At 36.8% G+C, this 20,751-nt stretch overlaps 11 protein-coding genes across 11 annotated transcripts; 7 read left to right on the forward strand and 4 right to left on the reverse strand.

The window, feature by feature from the left end:
* Positions 1-66: 66 nt before the first annotated feature.
* On the reverse strand, positions 67-1,485 carry AC631_00997 (uncharacterized protein; the record flags this gene model as incomplete). Its single annotated transcript, XM_015609827.1, has 1 exon — positions 67-1,485. One exon carries the CDS (start codon positions 1,483-1,485, stop codon positions 67-69), a length of 1,419 nt encoding a protein of 472 aa, XP_015469325.1.
* A 1,090-nt stretch (positions 1,486-2,575) lies between these two features.
* Positions 2,576-3,586, forward strand: ECM4 (omega-class glutathione transferase; the record flags this gene model as incomplete). Its single annotated transcript, XM_015609828.1, has 1 exon — positions 2,576-3,586. The coding sequence occupies one exon, from the start codon at positions 2,576-2,578 to the stop codon at positions 3,584-3,586; it is 1,011 nt and encodes a 336-aa protein (XP_015469326.1).
* Positions 3,587-4,191: 605 nt separating this feature from the next.
* On the forward strand, positions 4,192-4,719 carry RSR1 (Ras family GTPase; the record flags this gene model as incomplete). The annotated part of the gene is made up of 1 exon (XM_015609829.1): positions 4,192-4,719. The coding sequence occupies one exon, from the start codon at positions 4,192-4,194 to the stop codon at positions 4,717-4,719; it is 528 nt and encodes a 175-aa protein (XP_015469327.1).
* Positions 4,720-6,269: 1,550 nt separating this feature from the next.
* Positions 6,270-7,181, forward strand: AC631_01000 (uncharacterized protein; the record flags this gene model as incomplete). The annotated part of the gene is made up of 1 exon (XM_015609830.1): positions 6,270-7,181. One exon carries the CDS (start codon positions 6,270-6,272, stop codon positions 7,179-7,181), a length of 912 nt encoding a protein of 303 aa, XP_015469328.1.
* A 489-nt stretch (positions 7,182-7,670) lies between these two features.
* HHO1 (histone) lies at positions 7,671-8,260 on the forward strand (the record flags this gene model as incomplete). The annotated part of the gene is made up of 2 exons (XM_015609831.1): positions 7,671-7,717; positions 7,777-8,260. The coding sequence occupies 2 exons, from the start codon at positions 7,671-7,673 to the stop codon at positions 8,258-8,260; spliced, it is 531 nt and encodes a 176-aa protein (XP_015469329.1).
* Positions 8,261-8,552: 292 nt separating this feature from the next.
* On the forward strand, positions 8,553-9,173 carry DFR1 (dihydrofolate reductase; the record flags this gene model as incomplete). The annotated part of the gene is made up of 1 exon (XM_015609832.1): positions 8,553-9,173. One exon carries the CDS (start codon positions 8,553-8,555, stop codon positions 9,171-9,173), a length of 621 nt encoding a protein of 206 aa, XP_015469330.1.
* A 59-nt stretch (positions 9,174-9,232) lies between these two features.
* PPS1 (Pps1p) lies at positions 9,233-11,491 on the reverse strand (the record flags this gene model as incomplete). The annotated part of the gene is made up of 1 exon (XM_015609833.1): positions 9,233-11,491. The coding sequence occupies one exon, from the start codon at positions 11,489-11,491 to the stop codon at positions 9,233-9,235; it is 2,259 nt and encodes a 752-aa protein (XP_015469331.1).
* A 979-nt stretch (positions 11,492-12,470) lies between these two features.
* AC631_01004 (uncharacterized protein) lies at positions 12,471-14,993 on the forward strand (the record flags this gene model as incomplete). The annotated part of the gene is made up of 1 exon (XM_015609834.1): positions 12,471-14,993. One exon carries the CDS (start codon positions 12,471-12,473, stop codon positions 14,991-14,993), a length of 2,523 nt encoding a protein of 840 aa, XP_015469332.1.
* Positions 14,994-15,314: 321 nt separating this feature from the next.
* TAF14 (TATA-binding protein-associated factor) lies at positions 15,315-15,950 on the forward strand (the record flags this gene model as incomplete). The annotated part of the gene is made up of 1 exon (XM_015609835.1): positions 15,315-15,950. The coding sequence occupies one exon, from the start codon at positions 15,315-15,317 to the stop codon at positions 15,948-15,950; it is 636 nt and encodes a 211-aa protein (XP_015469333.1).
* A 133-nt stretch (positions 15,951-16,083) lies between these two features.
* STE4 (G protein subunit beta) lies at positions 16,084-17,157 on the reverse strand (the record flags this gene model as incomplete). Its single annotated transcript, XM_015609836.1, has 1 exon — positions 16,084-17,157. The coding sequence occupies one exon, from the start codon at positions 17,155-17,157 to the stop codon at positions 16,084-16,086; it is 1,074 nt and encodes a 357-aa protein (XP_015469334.1).
* A 612-nt stretch (positions 17,158-17,769) lies between these two features.
* Positions 17,770-20,214, reverse strand: TBF1 (Tbf1p; the record flags this gene model as incomplete). Its single annotated transcript, XM_015609837.1, has 1 exon — positions 17,770-20,214. One exon carries the CDS (start codon positions 20,212-20,214, stop codon positions 17,770-17,772), a length of 2,445 nt encoding a protein of 814 aa, XP_015469335.1.
* Between the last annotated feature and the right edge of the window lie 537 nt (positions 20,215-20,751).

Below are 20,751 nucleotides of genomic sequence, written 5' to 3' on the forward strand. Positions count from 1 at the left end.
TATATTATATTAAGAATTTATTTAAATAATTGAAATGTATATGTATAATAATTACTATTGTTACCGTTAATAGCTTGAATTTGCGTGAGCTGCATTATTAAACACATTAAAATTCTGATGAGGATTGCTAGGTACTTTCTCTAAAAAGAACGACTCATTATCTTTATTTTCATTCTGTCCACTTGGCGTATTCTCATTGCCATGATTACCTGAGCTTGCAGTGTTTGGTGGTGGTGACTGCAAAATGCCGTTAGTATCCTGGTTATTAATTTTGGGTATATCTGAAATCTGGTAAATCTGATTGTCATGACCCTGAGTACTGTTGGGAATATATTGGTGTGATATATGAATACCTTGGGTATTATGATTATTGTTTAACTGACGTTGATTCTGTTCAGGTTTCAGAGGATCATTTGATTTCCATTCAGCTGGGGCCAACTGTTGGGCACATTCCAAGCAATGGTCTATGAAAGTTTTAGAGTTTGGAAACATTCTTTGGCATGCTCTACACCATCCAGGATCCTCTCTAGATCCATCAACTATCTGGTGTTTATCCTGGACATAATGGACTAGCTTTAAATGTCTCTTGAGAACATCCAATCTGTTGAATGCCCCGCCGTTACGATGGCATGTTGGATCATTTCTCCAATATGGGCAATGATAACTTGGTTCTGAATGTGACTTCGCGTGTCTTCTTAAATCAGACTGCCGAGCAAAGGCCCAGTCACACCCGGGAAATGAGCACGCATAAGGTCTGTCATTAATGCTTTTGGTCTTGAATTTCGAATTGAATTTATTCTTCGAGATTTTATCTTCGGTTTTCTTGGGCCTCCCAACCTTAAAAGTATTCGTCGGTTGATACTGTGATATTTGGAAATTCTCAACCCCGATTCCATGAGGAGAATTATGTTGTGTAAGCGGCATTTGTTGCCCTTGTTGTAGATTTGCTTGTAAATGTTGATGCTGATGGTCCTGAAGTGCCTGTACTTGTTGCACCGACATCTGGGGTTGTTTTGACGAAGGTTGTAACTGATTCTGAGCTGGTAATTGCGATTGTGTCTGGAGCTGTGTTTGAATTGTCTGGTGGTTTGGTTGGCCTTCCTGGACCGCTGCCGCATTATATGCTTGGCCAACTTTAGGCCCGTAATACTTATACGGTGCATTCGAAACATTAGGATACGGAAATGATTGATAAAATGGTGGTATCACTCCATTATAATACCCCATATACGACGAGATTTGTGGAGGTGCCTTCTGAGGCTGTTGTTGCTGTGATAACGCAGCCGATGCTGTTTGTTGATTATCAGGTCCACCAACCACTGCTTGCTTGCTAATATCCAATTTTTCTTCTCCTAAATAACTATTCCCGCCCTTTTCTTCCTCTGCTCTTTCTTCTTCACCTTTGTTCTTCTTCTCCGACAATTTACCTTCGCTTCCACTCTCTTCTTTACCTTGTTTAGCTTTTATGTCTTGCGTTTGAGACATATTGTTAATTCACGTCTTATTCAAATTTTAATTATTAATAGATACCCTACTTCTTTACACATTAACTCTTTACCAAGTTACACCCTATTATCACTATCAAAAGATCTATTTCAGCTTATTTATTGGTTGTTGATGTTTGATAAAGTGTATACATGAGCCGCTTACAGTGAGGATTTTATTTGTGTATTATGTTTTTTTTTTTATTCGTTCTGAGCGTAATTTTGTGGATTATTCTATAATCGATTGCAAAATGATCTGTTATCAGCCATTGATTAGCAGAATATGCCTATATATAAGAAATTATTAGGTAGTTTCTGTATTTAGAGCTTTTGGTATCTATTTTTGCTTGTTTATGCTTCTTTTTGTTTTTCTATAGATGTAAAAGTAATAGGTAAATAATTTTGAATTTTTACATGAATTTAGTTAAAATCTAAGTAAATTACGTTTATTTTCAAATTGATATCCGTCATTACTTACGATAGGATGAGTCTTGAAACCATCATACAAAGAATAATACAAAGAATAATATATATAGTGAATAAAACTAATGTAACGAGCGGATTATCTTCAATATTGAATACTACTCTATATATGTTATAACCCAGAAAAAGTACAGAGAACTAATCGACTACGGCATTTTGTACTTAAGATTTACAATAACAGGGCTCTACGTATCTACAACAAGTCGAAAGTCAAATAGACAATAGTAAATCGAATTAGAAGAATATTGGGCCCATTAGTCCGTTATACATATAGTACGCAATTGCTGCAATACTGAACTCTCAATATGAAGTACTTAAATTTTAGACGAAAAGTATAGTTTCGAAACAAAATACATATTGCAGCTGTACTATGACGCACGTATGGATTTATAGACCACTCCACAGAGAGTTTATTACCAATAGTTCTATCACAATTAGAAGAATTAATAATGGGTTACTAAAAAATTTGGAAAAATTACTCATGTGACCGAAGCAATTGTAATATTCACCCCCCACAGCAAATCCGTCTTCTAATATTTATAGCTATATCTTTGGCCGGAATAGAGACAAATTAAATAAACAAATAGTCAATTATACAACTTATCACAATGGCTACAAATAAAGACGGCAAACCAATTGAGATTTTAAAATTTGCTGATGATTCCGGGTCTTACAAGAGACAGGCATCGAAATTCCGTAATTTCATCTCCAGTGCCGAAAATGCTAAATTTAAGCCTGAATTGAACCGTTATCACTTGTATGTGTCAATGGCATGTCCATGGGCCCACAGAACATTAATCACTAGAGTTTTGAAAGGTTTAACTCAGATTATTTCTGTATCGGTTGTGCATTGGCACATGGATAGTAATGGATGGAGATTCATTAATAAGGAAGAGGCTGGAAAGAGGACATCCCACAGCGATATCCTGAATGGTACTGAAGATCACTTGTACGGATTCGAAAGAATCAAGCAATTGTATTTCAAGGCAGATCCAGAATACGCGGGCAGATTTACGGTTCCAGTCTTATGGGATAAGAAATTGGAAACCATCGTCAACAACGAATCGAGTGAAATATTGAGAATGTTTAATACCGAGTTCAATTCGTTATTATCGTCTGAGTACGCTGAAATAGATTTGTATCCAGAGGAGATGAGAGGTGCCATCGATGAAATCAATTCATGGATTTATGACAATATCAACAATGGTGTTTATAAGACTGGTTTCTCTACAAAACAGGAGGTTTATGACAAGGAAGTAGTTAATGTTTTTAATCATCTTGATAAAGTTGAGCAAATCTTGGCCAAGAACCACGAAGGTGCTAACAAAATTGAGTTTTTATTAGACAATAAAATTACCGAAGCCGATATTAGATTGTTCACCACAATCGTTAGATTTGATTCTGTTTATGTGCAACACTTCAAGTGTAATTTAAAGATGATCAGATATGATTATCCTAATATTCACAATTGGTTGAGATTATTATACTGGAAAATTCCTGGCTTCAACGAAACTACCGACTTCCATCATATCAAAAACCATTACACTAAATCTCACGTAGGTATAAATCCTCACGGAATTACACCATTGGGCCCTGTGCCAGATATTTTACAATTGTAGATGATTCTAAAGTTGCCAGGATTCTAGTATTCTAAGCCTGTGGCTTTAATGCACTAAGAGAAAGACAGGTGGGTGGTGCATTTATATTATATATGTGATTCATTATATATGCCTATATAATTTTCATTTTGATGCATTCAGTTGCTTGTAATTATTGTCTGGGGTTTGCAATCGCCTAATCTATATTCGTTTTTTCTCGTTTAGTGACACGTTAGGAAAATCGGTACACTTTTGATAATTTTTTAAAAACAACAATACTTCATATATAATCCATTACATATCACAGTGAAAATTCCTATACATATATATATAACAATATTGCAATAATACAATTAGGTCATTGATAGAAACATGAGAGGTATGTGTGGTGAAAAATAGATATTACAAGAAATTGCGTTATACTAACAGACATAGATTATAAAGTAGTCGTTTTAGGAGCTGGTGGGGTCGGTAAGTCATCAGTTACGGTCCAATTTGTTCAAGGGGTTTATGTCGAAAGTTACGATCCAACTATTGAAGACTCATACAGAAAGCAAATTGAAATAGATGGTAGGGCCTGTGATTTGGAAATTTTGGATACGGCTGGGGTAGCCCAGTTCACAGCCATGAGAGAATTGTACATCAAATCAGGTAAGGGATTCTTGCTAGTATACTCTGTGACCGACGAAAACTCGTTGAAGGAATTATTGGCGTTGAGAGAACAGGTTTTGCGTATCAAAGATTCTGATAATGTGCCAATGGTCTTAATTGGTAACAAATGTGATTTGAATGACGACAGAGTATTAAGTATAGACGATGGGATAAAAGTGTCCCAGGACTGGGGTAATGTGCCATTCTATGAAACTAGTGCCATGTATAAGACAAATGTTGACGAGGCATTCATCGACGTTGTAAGACAAATTATGAGAAAAGACGCTGCTACTAGTGCAGAAAAGAAACAGCAAAAAGAATTACAGAAGCAGAATGACATGACAGCCGAAGAAGCTGCCAGTAACAATGTAGGCGTTGCTGATACTACAAAAAGTACTTCTAAGAGCAAAAACCTGGCCAAAAATGCCCGTTCCAACCAAGCCAAAAACGACGCTTCCAATGCGGAATCCAAGAACAAATCCAAATGCTGTGTTATTATGTGAGTCAAATATTCGCCCTAATTCCCAATTTGATATTGGGCAAAATATGTTATGCTAGTTATGACATGTCGATTCTTCTTCTCAGTATTTATACAGTTAATGCATATACTTGAATATTCTGCAGATAAATATATACCGTTAAAAGGATTTTTTTCAGTTTTAAAATTTACTCAATGTAATTGAAACAGCCCATACATAACATTAGCTTCGTAATACATTCAAAATTCCCTTACGTTTTATTCTATTTCACCTTCAGGTTACCTTCGTATTTAATTATACCGAGAGCAAAAAAGAAAGGAATTGCTGGTAATGGATAATGATACCCGCGAGATTCGAACTCGCGCCTCCGAAGAGACCAGGACCTTACCCTGGCGCCTTAGACCAACTCGGCCAGAGTACCCAATTCCTGTTAGTTCGGTGAAATTATTCTTATATATAGTGAGCATATAGGTTTCGATGTTCGTCTTATTGGATCATAAAGCATCGAAGGACCTTGGGTCTAATTTGTGTATAACTCTGAAAAACCAGCTGCTTAATATTTTACCGTAAATTATATGGTCAATAGAGGGCCTGGTTTCACCTCAAGTCCTGGAATTCATTGCATTTTATTTTTTAATTACTTGACATAGATCGGTAAGCCGTCACACGATTATCCATTTTTTCTCTGTATCGTGTTTCTGATCGCCTGTACATTGTATATCCGGTTTTATATCACAAGAATTCGACTACAGCACACGTACCAACTAGCAGAGGATGTAGCGCTTACCAACTCTTGTTTTCTCTTAGAAACCGGAGAGAATCAAAAGTATTACACTACGAACTTTTTCAGCCGGAATTCTATTCTTCGGAGAATAAATACATTGGGAATTAGTTGGAAGAACTGAACTACCGAGCCAAAAAATAAGAGTCGCAAATATGGAACAGAAAATAAGGCATCGGAACAATCCCAATTAGAGAAACCTATGTAGCCAGCTCATCATTAAGGTGAACAGGAAGTATAGGATGTAATGAAACTTGAAATATCAGTCATACACAATGCCAATGCAGCTGCACAGTCAAGAGGCATAAGTAGCGTATTTCGGCATCTGGTTTGTAGAACCCCTGTATATTACGTGGAACCCACGAGGAGTTACCACGATCGTAGACAATAAAAATTAATGGTCAGAAGAGCTTAAATTTGAAAAATTGACTAATTGCTTATTTATATTAGAGTATCATCTACAAGTAGCTATAGACACTGCCAGATCTATAGTATAATCGATAGAAGGCTAATAAACAAATATTTATTTGTGCACTTGAAAAATTGAAGGGCAGAAATAAAAAATTCTCTCTGATCATCGTTGTTTGTGAGATTGCGAGGAATTAATTAGGCAAACATAAATAAATAACTAATTACAGGTTTTTGAGCAACAAGGACAAAAGCTGGGCTATTGGAAGAACGTGTCAGTAGATCTTAGAAAAGCTGACAAAAAACCAGATTAAAAAACGGATTAATATACATACCTAAGACGCTAGGAAGAAGGATAATCCGGAACATGTTACAATTTCAATATATGGCGCCATGGATTCCCACGTTCAAATCGGCCACTGAAGCCGAGTTGGCCGCTAACGAAAACAATCCTCCATTCATTACATTTCAGTTTGCTACTGCCGACGCTCAGGGCTTCCCCCATGTCAGGACGCTTGTTTATAGAGGGTTTTTATTCGACGATAGAAACAGTAATGTGATTACATGTGTAACAGATAAGAGAACCAACAAATACAAGGAATTGTTGACGAATGATAAGTTTGAAGCGGTATTTTACTTCCCCAAGATCAGGAAACAGTTTAGATTTCGAGGTATGGCAAGAATCATTGACAATACATATAAACCTGTCATCGACTTGTCTAGTATACAGCCAAAGACCATAATACAAAACAACTACCAGAATTCAAGTGATAGTGACTCGGATGAAGATGAGGATGAAGAAGAACTCGAAATAAGGGCGACTAGCACATCTTCATCGCTCACATCGGGGCCCCATAATGACTCTTCGTGCCAAATGACCCCTATCAGCCACAGTCTTCTTTCCCCATCACTCTTATCTCAAGTTCAGAAGCAGAAGTCTTCAGAGAATATTTCATACACTAATTTGCAAGATTTATCGAGCATTGACTACTATCCTCCGACTAGCCAAGAATGGGAGTCCGAGCACAAACGTTTATGGTTCAACTTGAGTAAACCGTTGAAAAAGTCGTTTAGGAAACCCACTCCTACAACACCTATAACCGATGAAAACCAGAAGTTGATAGATTCTATAAATAGGGGAGTCGATGGTAAAAAGGACGAAGATGGCTTGAAGAATTTCGCAGTCATTGGACTCTTTATAGATTACGTTGATTTGTATGAACTTGACAAGGATAGAAGGTACATGTATACTAAGGATTCTACTCAGCTGTGGAGTGAAGCTGAAGTTTGCCCTTGATTAATAAACACTCATATCTGTATATATTATTTTTAAACATAATGATTAATGATATTATTTTTGTCTAGCGAAATGAATACCTTTCCAATGTGTAAATTAATTCTGAGAAAGATTAGGGTTGGAAACTATATCTATCTATTCAACGAACCTCTACATTGCTAGATTTAGCCCCTGTACTAGCTCTTATTAGGTATACGACGTTGTAAGGTTGTTATTGTATTGCGCACTATTTTTTGCAATTTGTTTTGAAGTCATTCCAAACCCATTTCGCCCTTGTTTATTTATTAATTTATTTCCTTTTCTTCATTTAATTTTAAATAAACATTCTATACTCGACTTCAATGGCCCCAAAAACAAAAATTTCCAAAGCTGAAGCTTTGCCAGCTTCAAAGTTAACTTACAAAGGTATGTACGACAGGAGAAGGAGCTCCAAAAATTAGGCCCCAAAAAGTGGTTCACACATCTAAATATAGTACTAACACAGCAGATATGATAAAATCAGCGATCGAAACATTAAAAGAAAGAAATGGTTCATCGTATGTATTATAATACCTAAACAATAACCTATTTGAGGCAACCACTAACTGTTATCTAGTCGTCAAGGATTGAAGAAATATGTCCAGTCTAACTACAAAATCAAAGCTGCTAACTTTGATGCTTTATTCAACACTGCTTTAAGAAAGGGTGTTGACACTGGTGACTTCCTCCAACCAAAGGGACCTTCTGGTCCTGTTAAATTGGCAAAGAAGGGTAAGATTGCTCCTGTCGAAGCCAAGGTCTCTAAGCCAACCAAACCAAGCAAACCAGCTTCCAAAACTACCACTACCAAGAAAACAGTTACAAAAAAAATCACGCCTAAGACTGCTTCTAAAGCTGCTCCTGCTGCTAAAAAGAAGACTGTTGCCAAAAAACCTGCTGCTAAGAAGGCTGCTGTTACCAAACCAGCCGCAAAGAAGGTGACCAAGAAAGCTCCTGTCAAGGCTGCTCCAAAGAAAACCACCGCCAAGAAGGTCACAAAGCGAGCCACCAAGAAGGCTCCGGCTAAGAAAGCTGCTACAAAGAAATCGGCAAAGAAATAAATGAATAATACTTTAGGCGTGCTCTTTTCTCTTTGTCAAACTAGCCAATTTGTATATTAGTGTTTCTTTCTTATCAATTTTGTATTAATGGTTTATTTGCGGGTATATGGTGTTATTATCAACTCAAGTTATTCTCCTAATATGTGTTATGGTGTATATTAATGTGTACTATTAATATATTGTTTATTTGTTTATATGGAGTCGCGTATTTGCATGATCGCATTATCAACACTTCTTGATAAATGTTATTATTCAAGTCAACCACACTACTGTAACAAAAACTAGATCCAATATGACAGTAACTAGTGGAAAGGCCTCACCACCAATTGCCATGATCGTGGCTGCCCTTTTACCAGAGTTAGGAATTGGTATAAAGGGAAAGATGCCATGGAGATTGAAGCAAGAGATAAAATACTTCAAGAATGTCACAACTACAACTAAAGACCCTAATAGCATAAACGCGGTTATTATGGGACGTAAGACATGGGAATCAATCCCCACTAAATTTAGACCGCTTCCAGGACGCTTGAATATAGTTTTGTCTAGATCATACGTCAATCATGGGTCGAATGATGAGAACATAATATTAACAAATTCTATTGAAAATGCTTTGGATAAAATAGAAGGGTACGGTAAGCCAGTAGAGAAAATATTTGTTATTGGGGGATCAGAATTATATAACAAGCTCATTTCACACGAGAAAGTACAACATTTGCTTATCACAGAAATTAAAAGCACCAAACCGGTGGAGGTCGATACATGGTTGAAATTTCCAATATATACAGAATCAAGTGACTGGGCCAAACAATCGAACGAAGATTTGCTGAAATTTACAGGAATTGATAATGAAGACGTGGAAGTCACGGAAGGCGATTTCACGTACAAGTATACTTACTGGAAGAAAAAAGTATAACTATTCTTGTAAGTATATATGAATTGAAAATAATAAATAATTTAAATCTAGTAATAAATCTAATTGAAATAGTGACTGTTGAGTTTAGAAATTTCTTGACATAAACTCCACCAAGAGTGTGTTTTATAACCCTGATTCAAGTATTCTTCGAAGCAGAACAATTCGTAGAATAATCTAAGATTAGGTTGAATGATTATATTAAACCTCCGGACTCTTACGAACATGTACGCTTCTAATAATGTCATGTTCCCAAACTTCATAACCAGAGCTATAGCTAGCGTAGCCGACCTCGAAACACCGATTCTACAATGAATCAAGGTATTCTGATGCAAATTCTCGGGATTGATTAAAAGTTTTGATTGGACTTCATAAGGACAATCTATAAGCAACGGCATCATCGAGTCTCTGCCATCATCTTTCACATTATATATAAAAATGACCAGTTTTATGGTGGGATACTTCTTAAGGTTAATATTAGAAATTTCATAAACCTTGGAAAGATCATCATTGAAAGAATAAATAGGTTTTATAACTTCTTTTCCAGTAGGATCAATTGAATCCAATTCATGCTCAAAGATGGTATTCAATTGACTAAACCAAAGTGGCCTTTCACCGACACAAATAATCCTTGAAATTTTTAAACACCTCGTAACAGTATATGATGATGCATGTCTTAACGAACCAAGATATAGATTGGGTAGAATTTTTGAAGGAAAATTGTTATCTTCTTCAAAGTTGAACCAGTCATAATGTAGCGGAGGTATATTTTGAAGGCTTAAATTATAAGAAATGTTAATCTCATTATAATCTAAATCAAGGACAAGATCTCGGTCATGTAACTTTAATAATTTGACCCAATTAATTATTCTTTCGATTTTTTTTAAGAGAACCAAGTCATTCTTGAAAAAATAGAGACGTAGGTCTTTATCGCTACCCAATAAGGTCAATATAACTTCTTCAATTAATCCACATTTCTTATCAATGTCCCATAGACAGCCAAGTGATAACGTTAACATGGATAACTCTGTAAATCCATCTCCGGAGAAAATAAATACGTTTTCATCATGGATTCTAGCATAATGGTGTATCAATTTCAAAACATTTAGGTAGCATAATGTTTGATTAAATGTTATTGACGAAGAGTGTAATGAGCCAGACGAAGGAAACTCCAAATATAATGGTATGTCATGCTTCGTATTGTCTAGGAACTTTTGCAACTCATATAACTTGGGGAATTCTGCATCTTTATGACAATGAATAAATAATTTGAACGCATGATTGGTAGTGACTATAGATTGAAAATCCTTTACTGTACCAGTAAAAACATTGTACAATGGGGATTTCATAGAATTCAAATTTAAAAGCATATTCTGCTCTTTACGAAATAAATCAACTTCATTGGTATGGGAGAAATAGTTCTGATCTAGCAGATTCCAGTCCTGCTGTGGTACGTCAACAATATAAATGAATTTGTTAGTTGTCAATTCATTTATAGTTAATGCTGAATTCAAATTAATCGAAAAATCCATTGAATCATTATAAATTAAAAAATTGGATAATGGTGCCATTAGTTTCATTTGCTCAGAAAAGTTACGATTATTTAATTCGTTTAGTACAGGTGAAAATTCATTAATATGATTAAATGCTTTGTACTGAACAAACTCAGCATGTTCTTGAGGTGCATTAAAATTAATTTCTTCCTCCTTGGGCGTTAGCAAGTCACTTAAAAAGCACAGGTTGTTTAGTTGACGGCCTGATTCTTTTGAGTTGATAAACATCAAATGGAAATGATCCTTCAACAGATCAGGCAAGACAACATTGCTTTCAGAAGCAAATGATTCAGGGTTTTCTATGTTCAGATTCCCACAAAAAAAGATTCGTTGTCTAATGCTATTCAATCCGTGAAAATAAGGAAAACACTTCTCAGAAGGTAATAACTTGTTAGTATAGTAGAATTGAAATAGTTCTAAGAAATCATTGATTCTTTCGATCCGAAAAATATTAGCATGACCGGACACAGTACTGAGTTTACTATTAAACGACTTGATGTAGAACTCGTTATCAACAATATCTGGTGTACCACTAGTCGACTTCTCACTTATCTCATAACTTTCAATCCCGCCATCGGTTTGAAGGTTGGTATCAGAACTGGAATTAGTGAAGGTATAGTTGCCCAGGTCTACTTGGAAAATCGATAAGTTGGTGAACCTAGGTAAGTTATCGAATGATTTTGAAATAGCCGTCTCTTCTGTTAAACTGGTGGTGGAACTCGATTTTCCATTACAACTAGTCCAGTCGCTGATAACACGATCAATCATACTCATGGCACGTAATTTTGTAGTTGATTTCGAATACTGCTTCCTGCTCCCCTTAAATAGTAGTACCAGTATTTCCTTTACGTAATATTAGAATAAAAAAATACCTCTCTAGTAGCCTTGACTACAGTTTTATGCTTGTATTTGCAGAGCGAACTTTATCTGTCTATCAATATCTTTTATGATACTACTTTCCTCTTTTAATAAAGTTTCTTTACCAAGTAGCTAAAGTTTCTTCGCCCAATTTTTATAAATATTATATATACTTAGAAAGCCTTGAACTCAAATGTGGAATGAAATCAACCATAAATCATTAGAACAATAGCGCTATTTTCTGTGGCTAACGTGGCTACAAAACTGTTAAATCCGTTGAACGTATCAAAGGAGTTAGTCCCTTAGCGAGTATTATTATCTATTTAAAATCCTGCTTGTCATATGCATAGCCGCAGAAAAAGCATTTGTTCATGTATATTAGCTTCTTGTCCCATCGATCGAAGCAATTAGCTCCCTCTTTTGTGTATCTAGAACCACCATCGTGGTGTTAATAATAGGCAAAATAGCGAATATGACAATATACAGGAATGCAGTGTTCTGGATATCACCAAAAGCATTGGCTGCAACTATCTGTATATGGCTATGTCAACAGCGGAAACATCAAACACAGAAAATACAACAAATTTACTTATGCAAGTATACAACAAACGAGTAATTCTGCAGTTTATGGGTGGAATTATTTTCGATATATGTAATAGGGTGTTTCACAGAATTAATTAAAAAGAAACGGCTCAAGTATAGAATGTTTTGTGGAGCTATATAGCGAAATCCCGATTGTGCTCCTAGTTTTGGGCAAAACCTCAAATTCATTGTAGTTTACAGAAATGATTTTGAAGTTATTTCATATTCCATATTATACCAAGTTTATAACAGATATAGAGTATAGATAAGAATATTCGGTAGCTGCGAAATGTTAAAAGTAAAGAATATGAAATTTAGGAACTTAATATTATTGGTCGGAACCATTGGAATTGCCAAGGCACTTGATGGAAACGAAACCTTGGTCTCTACTAGTGGTTTAATTGGAAAAGGTATTGCAAATGAGACCAGTGTGGCTGAAGCTTCACCATCTCAACCGGTGGACTCAGCAAACCGATGCATCAGCACATTGACTTTGTCCACATGTACGTGCGAACCAAAGGGGTCGCAGAGTATCAACACGTCTGGAGGAACTCCTATTTACGAAGGTGATGAATGGGACAGATACGTTGAAATGCCCAAAGCAACTTCAACCACATTAAGTCCAGATTGTGTACTTAGAACAAATTTTAGTACGAATAGCCTTCATCACGGTAGACCTACCCATAGAAATGTCAAATGGAGTTCTGCTTCTACTCATTCGTCACACTTAGCAAATCAGACGACTACGAATAGTATATCATCAAATTATGGGGTTCTGTCGTTGACATTTCCAAGTATTCATATTTCTTCTACTCGTGCTCATTACTACAATACTCTGACATTAGTCCACCAAGATGCCAATGCTCATACCGGATACCACAATAGTAGTATAAGTACAGGCTACAGTAACATCAGTTCAACTATTGAAAGTGCAAGTCTAAGCTCGCATATTAGTACCGAGGAATACACCACGACTGAAGACTTCAGTACTAGTGAGATATTAATTACAACTGTTGCAGAGACCGAAACTCCAGCTGCACTTACGCTGTCATTACATTTCGATATAAGCACAAGTCAATCATCCAGTCCAAGCATTGCAGGACCAGAGAATCCTACAACCTATGCAAGCGAAACTGAGGAGACATCTACACCGAATACCGAGATAAACGAATCATTAGCGCCAAGTCTGACATTTCAGAACGATGTGACTTCTACTGTTGATTTTTATCCCATAAGCACAGCTGAGACTACCCAAGCGTATGAAACTGAAGATCAAAAGACAATTCAAGAAACAACTCACGAGAGTAGCGAAAGCTCTGTTGCGAGTTCACTAGAGACATCGATAACTATGGAGTCCAGTCTGATTGAACATCAGCATAGCTCCGCAAGTCATAATATTAAGACCAGCCAAACCAGCCTTATTAGCAATCCAACTACTCAGCCAGAAAATAATTGGTCAGACTATTGGAGTGACGAAAATTGGTCAGAGGAATGGCCAAGCGAGTTCTGGAGTGATGTATTCAAGGAAACATCTAAAACAATGAATCCAACATACTCGACAACACGTTCTAAATCTGAAAAGCACTCGACGTTGCCAAGTATCAAAACATATACTCACACAGGAAGGAAGAGCCACAATGAACATCAAAGTACATCTAGGGTGCAACCTTTCGTTTCTTCAACCCACACTACTGAAGGATCTTTTAGAATCTTGCCGACACCCCATATGCCAAAGCAAACTAGCCATTCTGCTGAACACACATCACATGGACATCATATCGAGGAGACTCATTCCGAAAGACAGCATACTGAAGTACATCATACCAAAGAACACCATACCGAAGAACACCATACAGAAGAACACCATACAGAAGAACACCATACAGAAGAACACCATACAGAAGAACACCATACAGAAAGACAGCATACCGAAGAGCCTCAACATCATACCGAAGAGCACCATACAGAGGAACACCGTACCGAAGAATACAGCACGGAAGTGCAACATACCAAAGAACATTATACAGAGGAACACAGTACAGAATTGCATCATTCTGAAGAAACTACAGAGCATCCTTCCCCTTCGTTAACTTCCAGCATTTCTGTGTCATCTGAGCCTATTCATAGAACTAGTGAAAGTAAATATTATCCTACTTCTAGGTCTAAAGAAGCAGTACATTTGAGTTCAACATCAATTTCACCGCAACTGTCCCAGGAAGAGCACAGTTCATATACCTCTAAACACACCCCCAAAGTTTCTTCAAGAACTCCTATAAGCACTGGTCCATTAATGAGCACTTCAATACATCCTGCGAGTAAGGTCTCCCCTGGTTCATCACATCATCCAAAAACAACGAATTATTCCAAGCGTAGCAAATTAACCGGTACCGGTTCTATTTCTGCTGAATTCACAACTACCCACCCATCATTCTCTAGGACTTATCCCAGAAAAAAGTCTTATGCACCAATATTTACCTTAAAACCGGCCCCAAGTATGCTGAGCCTTGGAAATTCAAGACAAGCAAAACCATTATTCCAGACCAGCTCTGAAGAAACCGAAACTGAAACCGAAACGTTATACATTACAATACTGTCTTCTACGGAAAAGCCAAAGTCCACGATCCAATCTAGTCATCTGGAGCAACCAAGCTCCAGTAAAAGTTCAACCGTGTCTGCGAATGAAAGCATATCTTCAACTCTTGCTAGACCATATCACATTTTAAAACCAAATGAAGAGACCGAGTCCACTTCAAGTGAATCAAATGCTTCAAAAACAACCATCTACTACTTATTATTTGTCCCATGTTTCATACTTTTGGTGTTAGTATAATCCATGATAGTTGATCTTTTCATATAGACATTTATAATTTTGTGTAATTTGTGTAGTTGATAATTAGGACTGGTAAAATTTTCTGTTTTTGCTATAGCTATTCGTATTAAAACACATATTTGTTAATATAGTCAATCAATTAATCACAGTAATATGTCGGAAGTAAGTTTAATCATGAGTGATTTATATAAATGAAATTTTAAACTAACATAATACTTTTAGGTTAAAAGAACTATAAGAATTACTACTCAACAACATATCTTGAAAGATTTACCACCAGTAGAGAATTATCCTATTAGGCAATGGTCAGTTCAAATCACAATGTTAGACCAATCAGGTAATGAAATACCTGCTAATATTTTGGATAAAGTCACGTATTCGTTGCATCCTACATTTGCCAATCCAATAAGAACACTCAAGACTCAACCATTCAAGGTTGAGGAACAAGGATGGGGTGAATTCGATATTCCAATCACAGTCCACATCGTTGGATTATCAGGAAAGCAAAGTGAAAGAAAATTTAACCATGATTTGAATTTTTTACAAGAAACGTACACCCTAGACCATACGATTTCCATTCCTACAAATAGATCACAAGTTTTGAATAGCTTGTTACTAGAAAGTGGACCTGTTCCAGCAAATAATAATTTGGATACAAACAAACGTAAAAATGATAACGACTCCAGCAACAAATTGAAGAAGCAAAAGAGTGCTAGCGGTAATGGTACGCCAATGAAGGGTCAAATCGACTTGGAACAATTGGCTAATGGCTTGACCAAGTTGAATGAAGATGATTTGATAGTTATAGTTCAAATGGTCACAGACAATAGAACTAATGATATGAATATTAAGAATGATATCGATAATGGTGAATTCACAATGGATTTATACACCTTGCCCGAATCGCTTTTGAAGAGTCTCTGGGATTACGTCAAGAATCATACTGGTGATGCATAATTGTAATTATTATATAAATGTCTTTGTAATTTGTATTGGAATATATGCTATATATAGCTCGCAAAGTTATTCTGTAATTAAACTATCAAGCATTTGCCATTATTTAGTTTTAGTCTTGTCTTTTGCTTTTTTACTACACGGACCAAACCTTTATGGTCTGATCCCATGACGCTGTACAGATAATTAGACCATCAGGACTCGAACTCACTTGATTAACTTTATTTAAATGGCCAGCCATTCCCAAGGCACCAACAATATTACCCTTTAGAGTGTCCCATATGATACAACCATAGTCCGAGTAGCAGCTATATAATAACCTGCCCGATCTGCTAAAATCTAGCGACACTACCCCAGGAGTATCATAACTGGAGCTAGTTGAATCAACTCTACTTATTTGATCAATTGGGCTTCCTGAATACGATCCACTGACCGGTGGACGCAAATTACTGAGATCTAGTTTATGAAGGTTGGCCGACAAAGAATAATTGCTCAACTCGCAATCAGATCTCATGTCAAAAAGTCGTATAATCCCGTCATCTGAGCCTGTCATGAACGAATGGTTATCTGGGAATACCTTAATGCAGTTAATATCGCTGTTTGATACTGGGAAACTTTGCACCGCAAACTGGCACCTAAGATCCCATATTTTGGCATACCCATCTGAACTTCCAGAGACAAATATAGGTGATTCGGGATGGCCTTGACTATCAGAGAATTTGGCTAACACTAACACGTCGCCAATATGATCCACGAAATCTCTTACTTTTCCTCCCTTATTAATGTCCCACATTATGCACGTCATGTCACCACTGGAAGTGATGAGCTTCTCATTGCTAATATAATCGCAATCAGAGATGTAGGCCTTGTGGCCCTTGAATAACGATTTGATTGATGTTTGGTATTGATCTTGCACCCCATATTGATAATTTCGGGGTTTTATATTGTACACTGTCAAAGTATTGTCCAAACCCCCAGATGCAACACTTTCTCCATTAGGGGCAATAGCGCACGCTAGAACCCATTGGTTCTCTAACGATATAGCATGCTTCTTAAACCCACTAACCGTATCCCAAATAATCATATAGCCATCCTGACTCGCCGACAAGATATGTCTAGAATTCGAATTCCACCGTATTTGGGCAATTTTATTTTGATGACCTCGCAAAGTATTGTATAATTTCAAATTAAACCTGTCCGGGGAAAGCATTTCAACATCACTCGCCACTTTGAAGAGGGTGGAGTCTTGAATTCGACTCCGAACATTCTCTACTTCATAGTATAAAGTCCGTGTCTCTTGTCTAGCACTAGCGATTCGTTTCTGAATATCTAGTTTGTATGTGTCACTATTACTTTTTATCATTACTATAGCACTATATTACAATTAAATTATATGAAATAAATTAACAAACACAGGAGCAAACCCATGCATGAATTATATAAGTTTTTGTCTTAGATCTCCAATATTCATCTATTAGAACCTGTACCCCAAATGGTTATTGTTATCATAACTTATTAGAAGGCACGATAACAACACGAAATAGGAAAGTCCCACATTTCGTGGTGAATTCATCACAACTTCCCTCCAAACAACCATACCTATTAGGGCATCTTATCTACAAGAACAAGCAAAATGAGAAGGGGATGATGCACGAAACAGAAATTATTTTTAACTTTAATGTAATTGAGTCCCATACAAAACAAAAGTCGTCAGCGAAACCGTGCTCATCTCGAATACGCTTGCGGTGGCACGCAATTTTAGATTTGAATGTTTCAGGGTTCCGCAATTATCGTTTGAATTATTCTTTTCCTATTACGTACTTCACTGTCCAGGGGACTTCTGGTTTTGGATTGGAGTAGGAACCGGCGCAGCAGCCGTTTTCCTATTCCTATTTAGCCTTTTGTTTTGTCTCAGCCTGTCATCTCTTTCAAGGTCACCGGTAACCTTCTGTAAGTATGCAGGGACTGGGAGGCCGGACTTTAGGAAGAACATCTTCCAGTTTCTAGCTTTATCTTTGAGCTGCACTTGTGATCTATTCTTCAAAGCTTCAGATATTTTTCCTCCCGCGCCAAACAATTCCAAGATGTTGGACCACAGAGGGCCCTTCAATTCTAATGCGTGTCTAAGAGCCTTTTCTTCTTCTCTGGTCCATGGACGTCTCTGTAAGCTTTTGACGTTCGAGCCAGGGTTCAACCTAAGGTGAATTTGTTGCTCTTGAATTTCCGAGGGCAAGAGGGCCTTGGTTATATCACTGATTTCTTGGCTTCTCAAATCATAGGTGGTTGGATTATTACCTGTAGATGTAATGGAAGTTGTGTCGTTAGTCGATACAGATGCCACAACTTCATCACTGTGGGGTGTATTGGAGACTTCGGCTTCTTTATTAGTGGTGTTCCTTTCTTTCGTGGCTCTTCCTTTTTTACCCCATATCAAAAAGCCCATGTTCTTAGCCGAATATTCAAAGAGTTCCTTCAAAAATGACAACCAATCATATTCTTCACTTAATGCCTTGTCGCTTGGATAGTTCAATAATATCTCTTTTCTGGACTTGCAGCGGTCTATAAAGTCGAATTCTGTTGGAGTTAGTATCTTTGTCTTGCGTCTCTCCAATAAAATGTCCTCTAAATTATGAGGTAAAATGTCCTCTAAGATATCTTCCCTGGACCTTCCACCAGCCTCGACGGCTGATATATATGCTTGCGTTTTCAAATCGAGATATAATACTGTTTGCGGTTTTAACAATTTTCCAATCTTATCACCAATGATGGTATTAACACCACTTTGTAAACTCATGTTATGTGGGCTCATGTTGGATAATGTGTTTGCAGGATCTAGGTTATTTGCTGGACAAAATATATCTAAGAACGATTCATTCAAATAGAAAAACCCTACTTCAATCGTACCTAAAGTTGCCCCTAAAAATGTTGCAAGGTTAACTTTTCTTAATGTCAGCTCAATCAGCTGTTCTCTATTTCTGAAAATACTTGGGGTTTTGTCTCCTTCTTTCCACATGCCTGGGGCCAAATGTTCGACCGACAAGAATGGATCCTCTTCCGAATATAATCGTTTAGTAAATTCAAATAAAGATGTTAAATCACGAAATGTAGCCCCTGCAGGGGTGTCAGGATGAGCTGCCAAATCCAATATTTTCTGGTAAGGACCAAGGGCGACGATTCTCAACAACTGCGACGCTAAATTATCTAATGTAGGCAAAGTATTAATTAATAGTTGAATTCTTGGTGGAAGGTAATCAGCTGCCACGATAGGTAACGGTAACGCCGCCAAATGTGCATTCGCTAAGATTGAAAGTGGAGGTAATTGACTTGATAATGCATTATAAGCAGCATAAGCCGTGTTAGTATTTAACAATTCAGAATTAGCAGGAACGTTTAATCCACCATGGTATACCTTGGTTTGCTCACCTTCATCTGATTCTTTCTCCTTAGATGCATCCTTGTTGGATTCGGTAGCCTTTTCTAATTCGCTTGCAATCATCTGTAAATCTCTTTTTTCATTTATCACACCTTCACGCGTATTTGAGGGCTCAGGCGACTTAGACATCTGCTGATGGTGATCTTCGATAGCTTTTTCGAACTCCAATTCTAATTCATTATTTTGCTTATTTTTATCTTGTTCTGCTGTTTGGGCCAGATTTATTTGTTCTTCTTGCTGCCTACTCTGATCGTGGTTTATTTCATTGTCACAGTTGACTTGGGAAGTACTCTTTCTTTCTTTAAAATCCTCTTTTTCGTTATTCTGAACGTCTTTTGTAACATTCTGACTCTCTCCTTGAGGTTGTGCCATTGAAATTCCTGTGTTATTAGAGTCTTGCTGCGGAGTTTCTGTGTTCTCGTTTTGCTCCGTTTCATTTCTAGAGCTATTTGCTTGCTTGTCCCCTTCCTCAGAAACAATACCCGTATACCCATGTTCACTAGAATTCGTCCCATATTCGTCTACCCTTTGACGCTTATTATTATCATCTGTGGTACTACTTCCAGCTTCCTCAAGGTGATGTTTTGAGCTATCATTGCTATCAATGTAAGACTGTTGATATTCTGTTTGTTCGTTTCCATGGTTAATAGATTCAGATATCACTTTATCAATCTCATCCATATTTATATCAACTTGGTCATCATGCGCTTGTTGATTACTCGGATTTTGAGACTCGGGTATATCATCATTAGTAAAGTTATGGCCTTCATTATTTACCTCCTGTAGCTCAGAAGGATGAGTTTCATTAGGTTCGCCTTTAATATTGACACTCATAGTATATTAAATTCGTCTTACGTTAATCTATATTTGCCTATCAATCTTGTTTATAATTTGATTTTTTTTCTATAGCAGAGAATACTGGTATGCAGAACAACCCGTGAGAATTTGCAAGTTTTGATGAACAGAGTGAATGGTATATATCGTACCCTATTATATACTTCAATCTGTTAGACTTGATCTAGAGAGCTAGGAGAAGCCATTCATACTTTTTTTTTTGTTGTTTTCTGGTTCATTGGGGCCATGCTTGGTGAAGAAGAATTTTAGTCTCGCTTTCTCTGGCTAGTAGTGCTCTATTTCATTTATATCTGGGTTTATCATAGATGATGGGGACTATCTGGTGTTAGTCCATTAGTTATTTCAGCTCTTATGCTACTAATAAGCGTTATATTACTATCATTTAAGGCGTTTGTGGGATAATTCGTTATGTTTTTGATACACCAGTTTACGAAGAGATCGAAAATCGATAAGTTTCTAATAATTAGATTGGAAAGAGTATTGGGGTTATGTCCATGTATGCAAGAATACATAATA

This window comes from Debaryomyces fabryi (genome assembly GCF_001447935.2).
Source record: "Debaryomyces fabryi strain CBS 789 chromosome Unknown contig00012, whole genome shotgun sequence".
In the NCBI taxonomy this organism is placed as follows: Eukaryota; Fungi; Ascomycota; class Pichiomycetes; order Serinales; family Debaryomycetaceae; genus Debaryomyces; species Debaryomyces fabryi.